Source organism: Ceratina calcarata, unplaced genomic scaffold (genome assembly GCF_001652005.2).
Source record: "Ceratina calcarata isolate Rehan_Ccalc_2016 unplaced genomic scaffold, ASM165200v1 scaffold400.2, whole genome shotgun sequence".
NCBI classification, from domain to species: Eukaryota; Metazoa; Arthropoda; class Insecta; order Hymenoptera; family Apidae; genus Ceratina; species Ceratina calcarata.
Window position 1 is genome coordinate 208,425 of NW_017163423.1, and position 12,489 is coordinate 220,913.

The 12,489-nt window shown below is 39.0% G+C and overlaps 1 protein-coding gene across 1 annotated transcript in view; it reads right to left on the reverse strand.

The window, feature by feature from the left end:
- The window catches only part of wb (wing blister), a 134,461-nt gene that overhangs the window by 67,268 nt on the left and 54,704 nt on the right, over positions 1-12,489 (reverse strand). The window contains exons 10-13 of the mRNA XM_018027159.2: positions 12,071-12,305; positions 10,825-11,051; positions 10,476-10,663; positions 9,423-9,704 (exon numbers count right to left, since the gene is read on the reverse strand). Coding sequence (XP_017882648.2) covers positions 9,423-9,704; positions 10,476-10,663; positions 10,825-11,051; positions 12,071-12,305 — 932 coding nt within the window. The remainder of the gene's footprint in view (positions 1-9,422; positions 9,705-10,475; positions 10,664-10,824; positions 11,052-12,070; positions 12,306-12,489) is intronic.

Consider the following 12,489-nt stretch of genomic DNA (forward strand, 5'->3'; position numbering starts at 1 on the left):
AAATCTTGAGAGAAGAAGAGGAAAGAGCGAATTAGATGAGAGGTAAGCCAATTAAGAAAAGATCGATACAATAAAAAAGAAGAAAAACATCACGCAAATGCATGCTAATTATATGTATATTTATATAAAATATTACAGACAATTATTGTACATAGACTGCATACGTAAATATATGTATTGTAAACGTATTTTCATCAAATGTATTCCAAGACCGAAAGGCATGAAATCAACGATTGCTACTATTAATTTGGACTATCAAATCGCTTGCGTTTCCACCGCTCTGGAACGTTTCTCCAACTGGAATCACGAGTAGGCAGTAAACACAATCAAATTCATCGCGTAATTACACGAGACAGCGACTCATATATTGCAATTAAGTCGAATTAGAAACAACCGACGCAGCGATGCGTCGCGCGGAACGCGATTTAGATAAACCTCGGGCAGTTTTAATCCGTCCTTAACTAATTGCCAATGAACCACGAATGGGTAACGGAACAACGTTCTCCCCGTAAACAGATTAAGTCTACGACGTCGGACGATCTCGACGATTTAACGCGATTTAACGCGTTTCTGTTAGACGTTACTGCATAATCGCCGAGGCCTAATGGACGCGTATAATTGTCGTGCAGAATCTTATCGACGCGTTTGATTCTTTCGCGTCGAAAACAGCGAAGCCTTTTTGCGTTATTAGATTATTATGGCTCGGGGAACAGCGAAGCAGATACTGACACCAGCGTACGTATCTGTGGATGAGCGCTCGGGAGAAGGTAATAGGTTTCATATTTTACAGGCGAATGAGATAAACCGATAGTTTCCGAGGATTGCTAATTTACTAACACGGCGATTGGTTTCTTACCATTAGAATTTCACTGTCTCAGAGGTAAGAACTCTGCAGCGAACATATTTTTCTCTAGAAACAAATAGTATCTAATCAGCTTCCTAATAAAATTTGTTAAATTATGTGTGATCGGTGAAAGCTTTCACGAACAGATGTGTGTCAAGCAGGTATACAACATTCATGAGCGACAGTGTTTTACTACATGATTGTATTGTATGAAGAAAGTAATGCACAAATATAATTATTGGAAACTGCGAAAAGATGAGCCTAAACCGGAAATAGGGATAAAGCGAAAGTGTAAATGTACTGCTATTTGACGTCCTCCCTGGATGGTCATTAATAGTTAAACTCCTTAAACTCGAAAACCTCCTACGTACGACAGATGAGCGAAGCATAAAACCGTGAGTCTTGGAGCTATTTCCGAACGTGTTCACAAAACGCGAACTGTTCGATTTAAATATGAATGATTCGAAAAATGATAGAGCGACGAATTTTAATTTAAAATCACCTCGTATCTGCCTCTATGTAAATTTTCAAACTCGAGAGTCAGTTCGTTTCCTGCAAGTTCTTCGTTACAAGAAAAAAATGAACGTCCCACCATGAATTTGTACCTGTTATGATAATGCGTTTTTTGCCCGGTCTGAGTGAGTAATTTTTGAAATATGTACACCAGTTGACATGTTTCAAGACTCCGTGACTCATACGCATTTGCATATATTTATTGAACGAGAAATAATCAAAATCGAACACATTTCACTCGTTATATTCAGAATTAATATTACAAGTATATCTGAACACGTCGTCACAATGTAAAAATTTGTCACGTAATGTCAAAATATGGGAATAAATCCGTCGAATGCAGATTCTTTCTTCTGCATTAAAGTCACAGTTTAATTAAAAAGTTATTGCATATTCAAATTGACGTCAGAACACCGTCACTGTAGTACTTCGACTGGATTTTTTAATTAACCGTTCAGTGACTTATGAACAGGAATGCACGTTTACTACCGGCCAATTACATAATCGCACTCTGTCACGCCACATAAATCCACGGTTTGCTGTACAGCCACGGGAGATAAATCAAGTAAAGAGTCAAAGGGTCACGAGGACAAAACTGGACGAGGCACGACTGGCACAGGCTAGTCAGGCTAGTGCATGTTTCGTTGCATCTGGCATTTCTCTGGTTTCGTATTTTTAAACAAGTAACGTGCGAGCCTCGAAGTTCAGTTAGATGCCGCCAATAGGAAGAATTTATTCGTGTGTGCATTGTATGTAAATCAAGTATATACACGTATTATGTTAGTCCAAGATTATGCTAGTTAGTTATTAGTTAAAATTAGTTCAAGATTACATTGTAGAGATAAATTAGTATTAATAGTAGTAGTAATCGTTTATTTCATACCTTTAGGGGTTGAAAAGGGTATAAGACGCTTTTAAGTAGACTATCAATGATCATTAGGCTTTTCTTAAAATTGTTTCTGAATTGTCTTTGATGAATGGTTCAAGTTAGTATCATTGCTATCACAGTTTTCTTTGTCTCTTTAATGTGGCTATTATTCTTTTGACATCCCAGGTTTAAACACCTGTATATCCCAGGTATTTCAATTTTGTCACGTCCTCTATTTCCTTTTCCCCATTTTCTTACCTTTCGTCTCTTTTCATCTCCTTTTCTCAAAGGACATTATTTATAGATAAATTAGTACTAAAAGATTATTCATACGTTGAGTTTTGAAAGAATATTTATTATAGATTAATGTATACCTTATATTCGTTGTTTATACGAGTTTGCAGTTTTTTTTCATCAATTCAATATTTAAATACTGCAATTTTTTCCTATAAATACTATAAACTGTTATTTTTTTTTACCATTGCTATTATTTGACTCATTTATTGGAATGATTGCACGTTACACGGGCAACCCACGCGTGTTTCAGACCACTACGGTCAGCCGAGTGTGCACGGAGCAAGCAGGGGAATAAGGAGGAAGATAGCAGCGAAGTATTCGATGAGCCGATTGCGTTATTAGCGAGCGTACGCGCTCAGCGAATAACTCGCGCTTCGTCTCTACGGGTGGGTTGCCACGGCGCGGCGGGGTAAACGGGAAAACGATCGGGAAGCACCAATTAAATCTGATAGGATAGCTTTCCGATATTCCGCGTAAACGACGTACGAAATCGACGCGGGACAAGGCGATAGAGGAAGCTTTCGATCTTCCATCCCCGATAATAATCGTAACTATTTTCCAGATCGTGGGACGATCGTTTCTGTTGATAGGTGCGCGGATTAAAAAGGGCTACCATGTCGGGGATAAATAACACCGGCCGAAGAGATAGAAGAATGCCTGTATAATCTCCGCTCGGATCTACTGCTCTGTTTAATGCACACTTTTGACGCACAGAGATGGAAGTTGAAGAGAGACGAGGATATTAAAATAATTAATGATTTAGAACAAATGCGTAAATACGAACATAAATCGATAGATAAATTGTTTCCGTACAGCGAATGAGAATTAACAGATCAACTTCGTCATCTTCTAAAATATTATTTTACACAATATAAAAGAGATAATTTTTACCTTTTCTCAATCTCGTAATTATTCCTAATAACGTCGTTTGCTCTACCAATAAATATGACACTCCGGAGTGTATAAGAAATCTACCACATATATCTACTATACTTAACTTAATATACTATACTTAAGTTCTTTTTTTGGTTTTTGCTAATGTATAAACAAACGCTTTCTTTTTATATTTATAATGATAGGTCGTGTACCCTAAAATTCGTGTAGGAATTCCGAGTTTTTGCAAACGCGATTCAGGTTGATATAATGTAGGTGTTGGTTTACAACCACAGAAATAAAGACCTTCCCCCTTAGCTGACCAAGCCGGGAGCCAACGAACCCGCAACTAGAATGATCCATCGGTTTCGCCAGCGGCGATGACACGTTGGGACATCGAAAATCTATACACCGATGGATAGGAAGGCTCGGTAGACAGCATTCCGCGGTTTCGTACGAGTTTTTGCGGGAAACGGCGAGAATGAAAGAGCCGGTGTTGGCGTTCGGGTTCTAAGCATCGCGACAACGGAGGAGGGGGCGCGAAGAGCAAGAAGAGGAGGCGGTGCGGCGCGGCAAGAACGGGGCACGAAATGTCGCCTCCGTGTCACTGTCGCGAGGGGCCCCTTATACAGAAGGCCGTTATCGGGCCACAGAATCGCCGCCACTTCGTATTGTGTATATCGGCGGCGATTTAAAAAGGGAATGACGTTTTATCGTGGCTTGCGATCGATAAGGCCGGGCTCGAGAATGGAAGGAAGCCTGTCGTTTCTTCTGCTTTGGGCCCACCTCGATGCCGTGTAAGAAATGACTTACTGCCCGCTTACGGTGCCCGGCCATTTGATCGAAAACGCGGTTTTTAATGATCTAAGAACGACCAGAGACAATTTAATGGTATCAAATGTTAGAGAGTTTAAATATAAAAAATGCATCGCGTCTCTAAAATCAATAAAAATAAGTTTAGATGCATATATGAATTTTTAACAGAGACTGTTCAAGTGTAGAGAACTGTACATGGTATGTATGTATACATAAAGTAAATGTAAGGACGCAAGAGCCACGGAATCTCTTGTACAAGCAAATCGACTCGCGGCAGAGGTGATCCGATTTTGATAAGACGGACGGTTATCGCACGAAATTTATTACATAGCATATTGAAATCTCTCGGTCGATGTTGAATCTACGTAATTACTCTTCCACACTCGATTATACATTCAGACCAAATTCCACACGTTCACACTTTTTTGGCAGCATAATTGTTAAAATAAAAATACATGAAAAAATGATAAATACTTAATTTTTAAGTAACATCCAAATGCATTGGTATTTATAAAAACTTGTTGATTTACTTATAAAAATAGAGAGATTGTTCTGTAGCAATAAATATTTCCTCGAATACTCTATTAGTTGAAGACCACGAAAGCGGGGCAAGGATCAACTTCGTAGATCACTATACGCCACTATTGCGCTTGTCGTGTCCTGTCGTGAAATGGGACCTCTCGAGGCTAGCTGGTAAGTAAAGTTCACCTATGCCCAAGAGTACCTGGATCATACCTCGGACTTCGAACAAGCCTCGGGCCCGATACTTTGTGGAAATGATCTTCTGTTATTCGCTGGCCGGCGCTGTATGCACAGAACATTACTTGGCGAACACGATCGATTTTACGCTGCGGGCACCGTATAAATTCCTAAACACCGGAGAGCGCAATGCGAACACAGTTTTGATCATTTCCGTGAAAGTCGAACGGAAATCTAAGATTCTTTGTACAATGAAATATTTCGAGCGAATCAAATATCTTTCAATATACAAGCTAATAGTAATTAAACTCACGCAGTGACTCAGATGAAAAAATTGGGAGAAAATTGTTGGTATAAATTAAATCTTTGTCCTACAACCACGTGTGAGACTTGTGGTCAAGTATTCGACTTTTCCAAACATACCTTTAGATTTGAACTGACAAGGAGATCTTGGGGTGTATAACCATATTTAATATTCCGTATAATATTTTGAAACTGAGGTTTCAAGCTTTAATTTAAAAGGGAAGTCCTCGCAGGAAGCTGAGTGATAATGTTCCAAAATTTTAAGCCAATTGTGGGCATAAATTTCGTGATGCCAATATTTTCTTGAACAGTGTACAGTGTACACAATGCGGACGTCAACAAGTAATAGTACGAATACCTGTCTGGGTTTAGTCATAGAAGAATGTCTACCGATTCGTCTCCCAGTTCTAGCTAGACGAAGGTATGAAATTCGATTTGCATAGAGTGAACGACGGGACCCAATGAAGCTTATTAAGCGGCTGGATTATCGAACAATGACCCGAGCACCTTCGTTCACGTTAATTGCTGCCTCGGCTAAGGGCGCCTTCAACCGAGGCCACAGGTCTTGGATTGATTTACACTAGTGACCGATCTTTAACTCCTTCGCTGACCGTGTCTACGTTTAATTTCTTAACCCCTTGAACGTTGTGATTAACCTCAGCTAAAACTTTACCAGATTAGCAGAACATTTACCATGCTCCTTTTAACGAGTTCCACAAGGATTTATGAGCTTCAACGGAAATTAAAACTATTTTCGAGGAAGTAAATAATTAATTCTCGGTTTGTAGGACAGTGTGACGAAAGGATAACAGATTCGAGAGAATTTCTTCAGATTGTCGGTAGATTTCATGGAAAATAAAATATTTATCAGTTTAAAAGTCGTGTTTGAGATAAACATTTGATTGATCATTTAAACATCGGACTATACATTCAGCTTTTCACATTCTCAACTGTTTCATACATTACATACATAGCCTTTGGCATTTCTACACATTCAATTTTCTTATAATCGCATAAAATCCGCAGTGTAATCACTACTTCTTTTAATTTTTCATATTCATTCATACGAAATTTTCTTTGGATTCTTTTTCAACGTGTCTTCTCAGTTCTTACAAGTACCAGCATTTACTCGTACTTATTAAACGGCTCGCGTAACCAGGTGTGCGAGAAGTGCAAATTGGAAGACAACGAATTTACGAATTAAACCGAGAGGTTCAGGTTAACCGAAGCGTGTCGAGCGTGAAATGAAATGAAGGAAACCGCGTAATACCGTGGTCACAGAAAGTTAATTAACATCTCAGACAAGTCGTGACTCGAATGGAATGAGCCGAAGCGAGCTAAGGGGCTGACCAGCGTGCGGTGCGCACCGGATTTTATGGTATCTGTCCCCGTATCTCGAAGCGGTTGTGAGATACCGTGCCTCGATCGCTGTTCCGGCTAATCGTAAATTAGGTTTTGCACTTCGATTCTACACTTTCTTATTACGCGCATAAAACGTCTAAATACGTCCGAGAAAGCACATAAGTTTCAGGACTGTGCGAAACAATAAATTCCTGTCTTTCTATATACGTCTACTAGACAAATTATTTAAAATTGTATTGGAAAGTGTTATACTTGAAAGTTGAAATCAATCAGAAATGCTTCTTTTAATAACAATTTATGCGATGAACGATTATTTCTGTGAACCAGAGATGAGAAGAGAGATTGTCTATGGATCCCTATCTGTTCTAAGCCTAACCGATTTTTGACTGTCATAAGCTATGACGAACATCCATACTGTAAGGAAGTAATGGTAGTGAGAGTGAGAGCGTACACACTTTTCTGTCTCACGTGTCTGTCTCTCTCACTACCATTACTCCCCTAAAAATATGAATACGTTTCGGACGTTCGCCATTTAGAGACGGTAGTTTATGACAGTCAAAAGTCGGCTCGGTTTAAGAGGGTAGATTTCGGTGACAGCGCGATATGACAGACTGTCAATGTTAACCACAAAATTAGCCAAAAATATGGGTTTACGGGGCTGGACCTACTGTCCTTATATGAGCATATTTTCCGGTCGTCAGATACCTCCAGGAAGAGGAAAGTCACATCTGGCACGGTCTGATCATTAGTTAATTAGAATATGCTGATACTTACATTAGTAACATGAGATGCTCCTAGACTCTCGGGAACTCAGGTATAGTTACAATACCTCTGTTTATAAGCGATTTCATATCAGAAACAGATTGTTTTGATTGAAATAATAGCATCTTAAAACGGGTTCATAAGTAATCTCCCACCTTATCTCTGCTGTGAACGATCCAGGAAAGAGTAACGTTAGAAAAAAATGACAGGCGATACATTCATCTCGCGATTTCGACGAATGATCGATTGATCTTTGAAATATATAACGGGATTGCGAGGCAAGAGTGATCGTGGATTATGCAATCGGCACCGTTCACGGTTAGATCAGCAATGACGAGAGTAAAAGAATAAGAGGGGAAGTCTCGAGAGTGTTCTACCCCTCGCGCTGAATGATTACAATTTATGTGATTCTTTGTGCCGGCGCTGATCTACGAGCCCGATCTCTGCGAGCTCAGTCCACCAGCTGCGACGGTTTAAGCCTACGCCCACGACCAACTGTATTTCCTTCAAATCCTTTTTATACAGAATGTGGTATCGTTGAACTATGAGTGAACTTTAGATACTTACCTGCGTCAAGTGTGCGAAAGTGTTGGAATAAACTTGTTTCGACAATAGACATGTGAATGAAATTAAAGTCGTGTGAATCCTTATATAAAAAATAAAGATGAAGCTTACAAATTTTAAACAGTTAATAGATGTTTCATTAATAAAACATTGCACAATTTTGCGAGGCCATTAGAAAGATTATTACTATACTACGGATGCTTATGTATTTATGGGAATTTTCAGTAATTTAAAGAAACAGTATGCAGTAATATACAAGGAAATATAAAATATTTCAAACTATATATTATATAACATAATATTTCAAACCATATATTATATAACATAATATTTCAAACCATATGTATATTAGAATTCCTTCTGACTTAGAAGAACGTATCGAACAATTTTATGAATCTTACTTACATGCCTGTAATCTGGAAATTTTCATTAAAAATTGTCAAGAATATTTAGTGATGCTTATGTCATTGTCCATGAATAAATTTTCCTATAAAATCGACATGCACAGTCAATAAACAATTATCGCTTCAAATATTGGAAACAATCCTATATCACATTCTTTAAACTTTTGGTAGAGATTCTACGACTCGTACAATTTAATTTCATAATTGTATGTGATAAGAGTATAAATAATAATTTTCTAAAAGAATAAATAATTATTTTCCAAATTGGAACTTTCGTGAAACCAAAATTCTAACTCGATTTCATTAAACGTAATGATACAACCGCGTTTTCTACCGGAAGCGAAGTATCCCAAGTACGGGGCAGTAAAAGAGGCGAACGGTATTGCACATGGAAATCGGGCATCGTAAATTAAAACTAATAATAAACCAAACGGATTATATGTATGCAAGTATTCGAGGCGTTCCGCGGACAAGGATGGTTCGACTCTTGTAAATCTCGAGTAACATCCTCGGCTCACGATCGCCGTCATGCGGCTGGATAAGTGCTCCGTACTTAAGGGAGCCTCGAGATAAACATCCACCTCGTACTATACGTATATAGTTAGAACAAGACCGAGCGTTGTGCATTATTCTCGCTGGAGTTCCCTCACGGCGAACCCATCACCGTTGCACATTTTATTCTCACATATAATGCAAATATTTTTTTTTAATAAACCGTGAGTGAAACACATAAGAACCTTCATTTACATGGTGTTTCTTTTTACACGGTTTATTCAGAATTTTCTTTTACTGAGTTTGCTGTCTCAGTGTAAAAGAGGGGTGGGTGTATGAAATGTGTTATGATGATCTCGGTTTATGTGATAGAATCTTCATACTGACGTATGCCAATTATATCATAATTATTATTATAATTAAACATTAGCTAAATTATGCTAAATAATGTCAAATACAACGCTTATAACGAGGTAGTTGAACAGTCTTCCAATAACAAAGATTAAAATATTCTTTTAATCAAAAATGGCACCAAGTATTCACTAATTCTTGTCTTTCGTTAGGAACTACATATCACAATTGCAGCAATCGTATAAGCTCGAATAATTCTAGCAGTGGTGCTTACCTTTGCAGCCATCGGTAGACAAGCCGTAATGATCGACGTCGCAGCGATCGCACCGGAAGCCGAGGACCGCGTCCGCGCACCTGCACTCGCCTGTTACGGGATCGCAGACTTCGTCGAGGGCACCCACGTCGCAGTCGCATTCCTGGCAACCTGCAGTCACGTTCCCGTAACCTTCGATGCAAGAGGAGCAGTCACGACCCTCGAACAAAGGCTTGCAGGGACACTGACCGCTCTTCGTGTCGCATTCAATGGAATTGCTGCCCACGGGATCGCAGTCGCAGGCTGTAACCGACAGAGATTTTCGTGTTTAGATTCTTTCATCGTGGATAGGAGCATACCAAACCTGATACATACACTACTTGAAAAGCTTATGCCATCACGAAACTTACATCGAAAATTCCCCGGTAACAAATTATTGACGATGGCTTTTCTCTTACATTACAGCTGGGAACTTCTACTTTAAAATACTGTCCAGAGATTTTTATTTGATACACTCCTATGATAGACAACCCTTAAATCCAAGGGAATGTATAAAAATTAATGAAGTTTGAACGAACGAAATTTGAAAGAAATGTGAAATTAGGAATGGCCAAGATCAACCAAAGAATAACGAAAATTATTTATTGTGGAATAATCACCTCCCAAACTTCTCAATTTTCGATGCATTCGTCATGTCATAATTTTTTATAAGAATTTTGAACAGATTGGAGCAATTAATTTATTGTCAAAGCATATCAAAAGATATTAGATACAAGAATCATGTCGATTAGATTCATAAATACTCTTTCTAAATGTGTAATTTACGTTACATTTAATTAATGCAATTACGCTGAATGCAACGTGACAAAAAGTGATATGAATTTCCGATACGAGAATGAATTATGATTCATTAAGATGTGATGTAAAGTGAGAAATACACGTGTTCCGACTGATGCAAAATATAGAGAAACGTGAATCGATTAAATTATTCGAGAAACATTCAGTACCCGCGGGATATCGCGTGGCGACATCGATGAAATAACGAACCGGGTGTAAAACAGACGATGTACTCACGCAAGCAGTTCTGTTCCAAGGGATTTCCGTAATGAGCTGGTTTACATTTGTCGCATTTCCAGCCTTCCGTGTTCCCGCGACACTCCAGGCACCGTCCCGTTTCCTGATCGCACGGTCCGCCGCCACAGAGGCATGGTTCGCACGTGCTACCTGGCACCAAAGGATTTCCGAAATATCCTACATCGCAACTGTAACAATAAAAGTCAATTTTCGAATCCTATTATAGTCTCTTTATTATTATGCTCTTAAGTCGTCAGAATATTTTATATTAATTAAGCTATTTTCAAATTTTCGATTCGGGAGTTTGGAAATCTCATTTTTTTTAATTGCATCGATCGTTTACACTCACCTTTCACAGTGATCGCCTGTGTAACCCTTCGGGCATTGCGTGCATACGTATCCACTGTCTGCGTCCGTGGGATCATCGAGCTGACAATTCGGGCTGAAGTTATTGGACTCGATCAAAAGTGGACAAGCGCATCTTTTGCAATCGTTCTCTGTACCCCTGAGAGCGATGCCGTAAAAACCGGATGCGCAACGATCACATTTTGGGCCCACTGTATTATGTTCGCAAGTCTAGCGAACAGAAATAATGTTTTCACATACATCAATGTATGATTTTCAAAAAGGGGTTATTCATAGTTCACAATTCATTCAACAGAAATTATCAATTACTTCAGTAAAATTAAAGTATAATCGAATTCATGAAGAGGGGACTCTTGAATCAGCATTAACAGGTGGCATTAATATTCCATGTCGGTATAATAGTCGAACGTTAGACACGGGAGTCCATAAATTGGTAAGTCTACTTGTCTGCATTTTCTTTGCTATCGCTAGATGGTTAAGCGATCTAAGGTAAGGAAGGAAGCCATGCGAGCAGATTAAGGTATCTGTCTACGCTACAGAGAAACTGCATGGAGATTTTAAAATTTTAAAAATGGAAAAGGCCTTTAGGTTCTTTCATACATCTTTCTAGAAATATAATAAATAATTTAATGCTACAGAAAATGCCAGCGGTACTCTTGAAAGATAAAGATATGATACCGAGGAGAGATTACTAAAGAGCGGCAACGCCTGTGCTAAAGCGCTGCCCGAAAAGTGGGTCCAAATGGGTCCAAATCGGTAAGGTAGGTTCATGAAATCCTACAGAATAACAGTTTCGGGGCATACCGACATTCAAACTCATCGATGCTGTTTTTCCAGCACGATAGATTATAGGCGTCTAGACATCTGGTTTTTCGTTAAAAAAAGTCGGAACCAATACACTTATTACGTTCACATCTGCATTTTACTGTATTTTATCCTAAAAATATTTTTTTGAACTGGACCGACGGCAGTTTTGCTTGGTCGAGCATATTCTAGAGGGCGTTAAAAATTACAGACACCGAGGGGTTCGTGTTCAGACTTTTTTTGGGCCGCAAGGTCCCATAAGGCTGCCGCTTTTTAGCAATCTCTCCTCCATGTTTTTTATACTGAATATTATTAAACGAATCAAACATTTCGTACTGTGATAGAACTCGCAGAATTGACTTAACTTTCTACAAATTTGCGAATCATGATTTGAAAATTGTTATAGGGATACAGAAATGATTTACCGTGCATTCTCCCAGGGTAAGGTCACAAGTGCCCGCGTGTCCGTTGCAGTCGCACCGCACGCATACATGATGATCCTGATAATCGGATCCATTCTTGATCAGTTTCACATACCCCCATGCGCAGCTCTCGCAGGACAGTCCCGCGTATCCCTCGGGGCACTCACACACCTCGACCAAATTGTTACTCTCGCCGCCGGATGCAACCTCTCCGACGGACAAGATCGCTGCTTGTAGACTGAAACCCAAACGAAGCGTTCACGATTTTTAGACTCGATTCATAAATTTTCACATCCCGTAAACACAATGAATAAACTGCCGATTTGTATGCAAAATGAAACATTCATGGTATCAATAAAAGAAATGTATTCTAAGTAGACATGTCTTTTATTATATAAACATTGTGAGAGGCAGTCTTTATC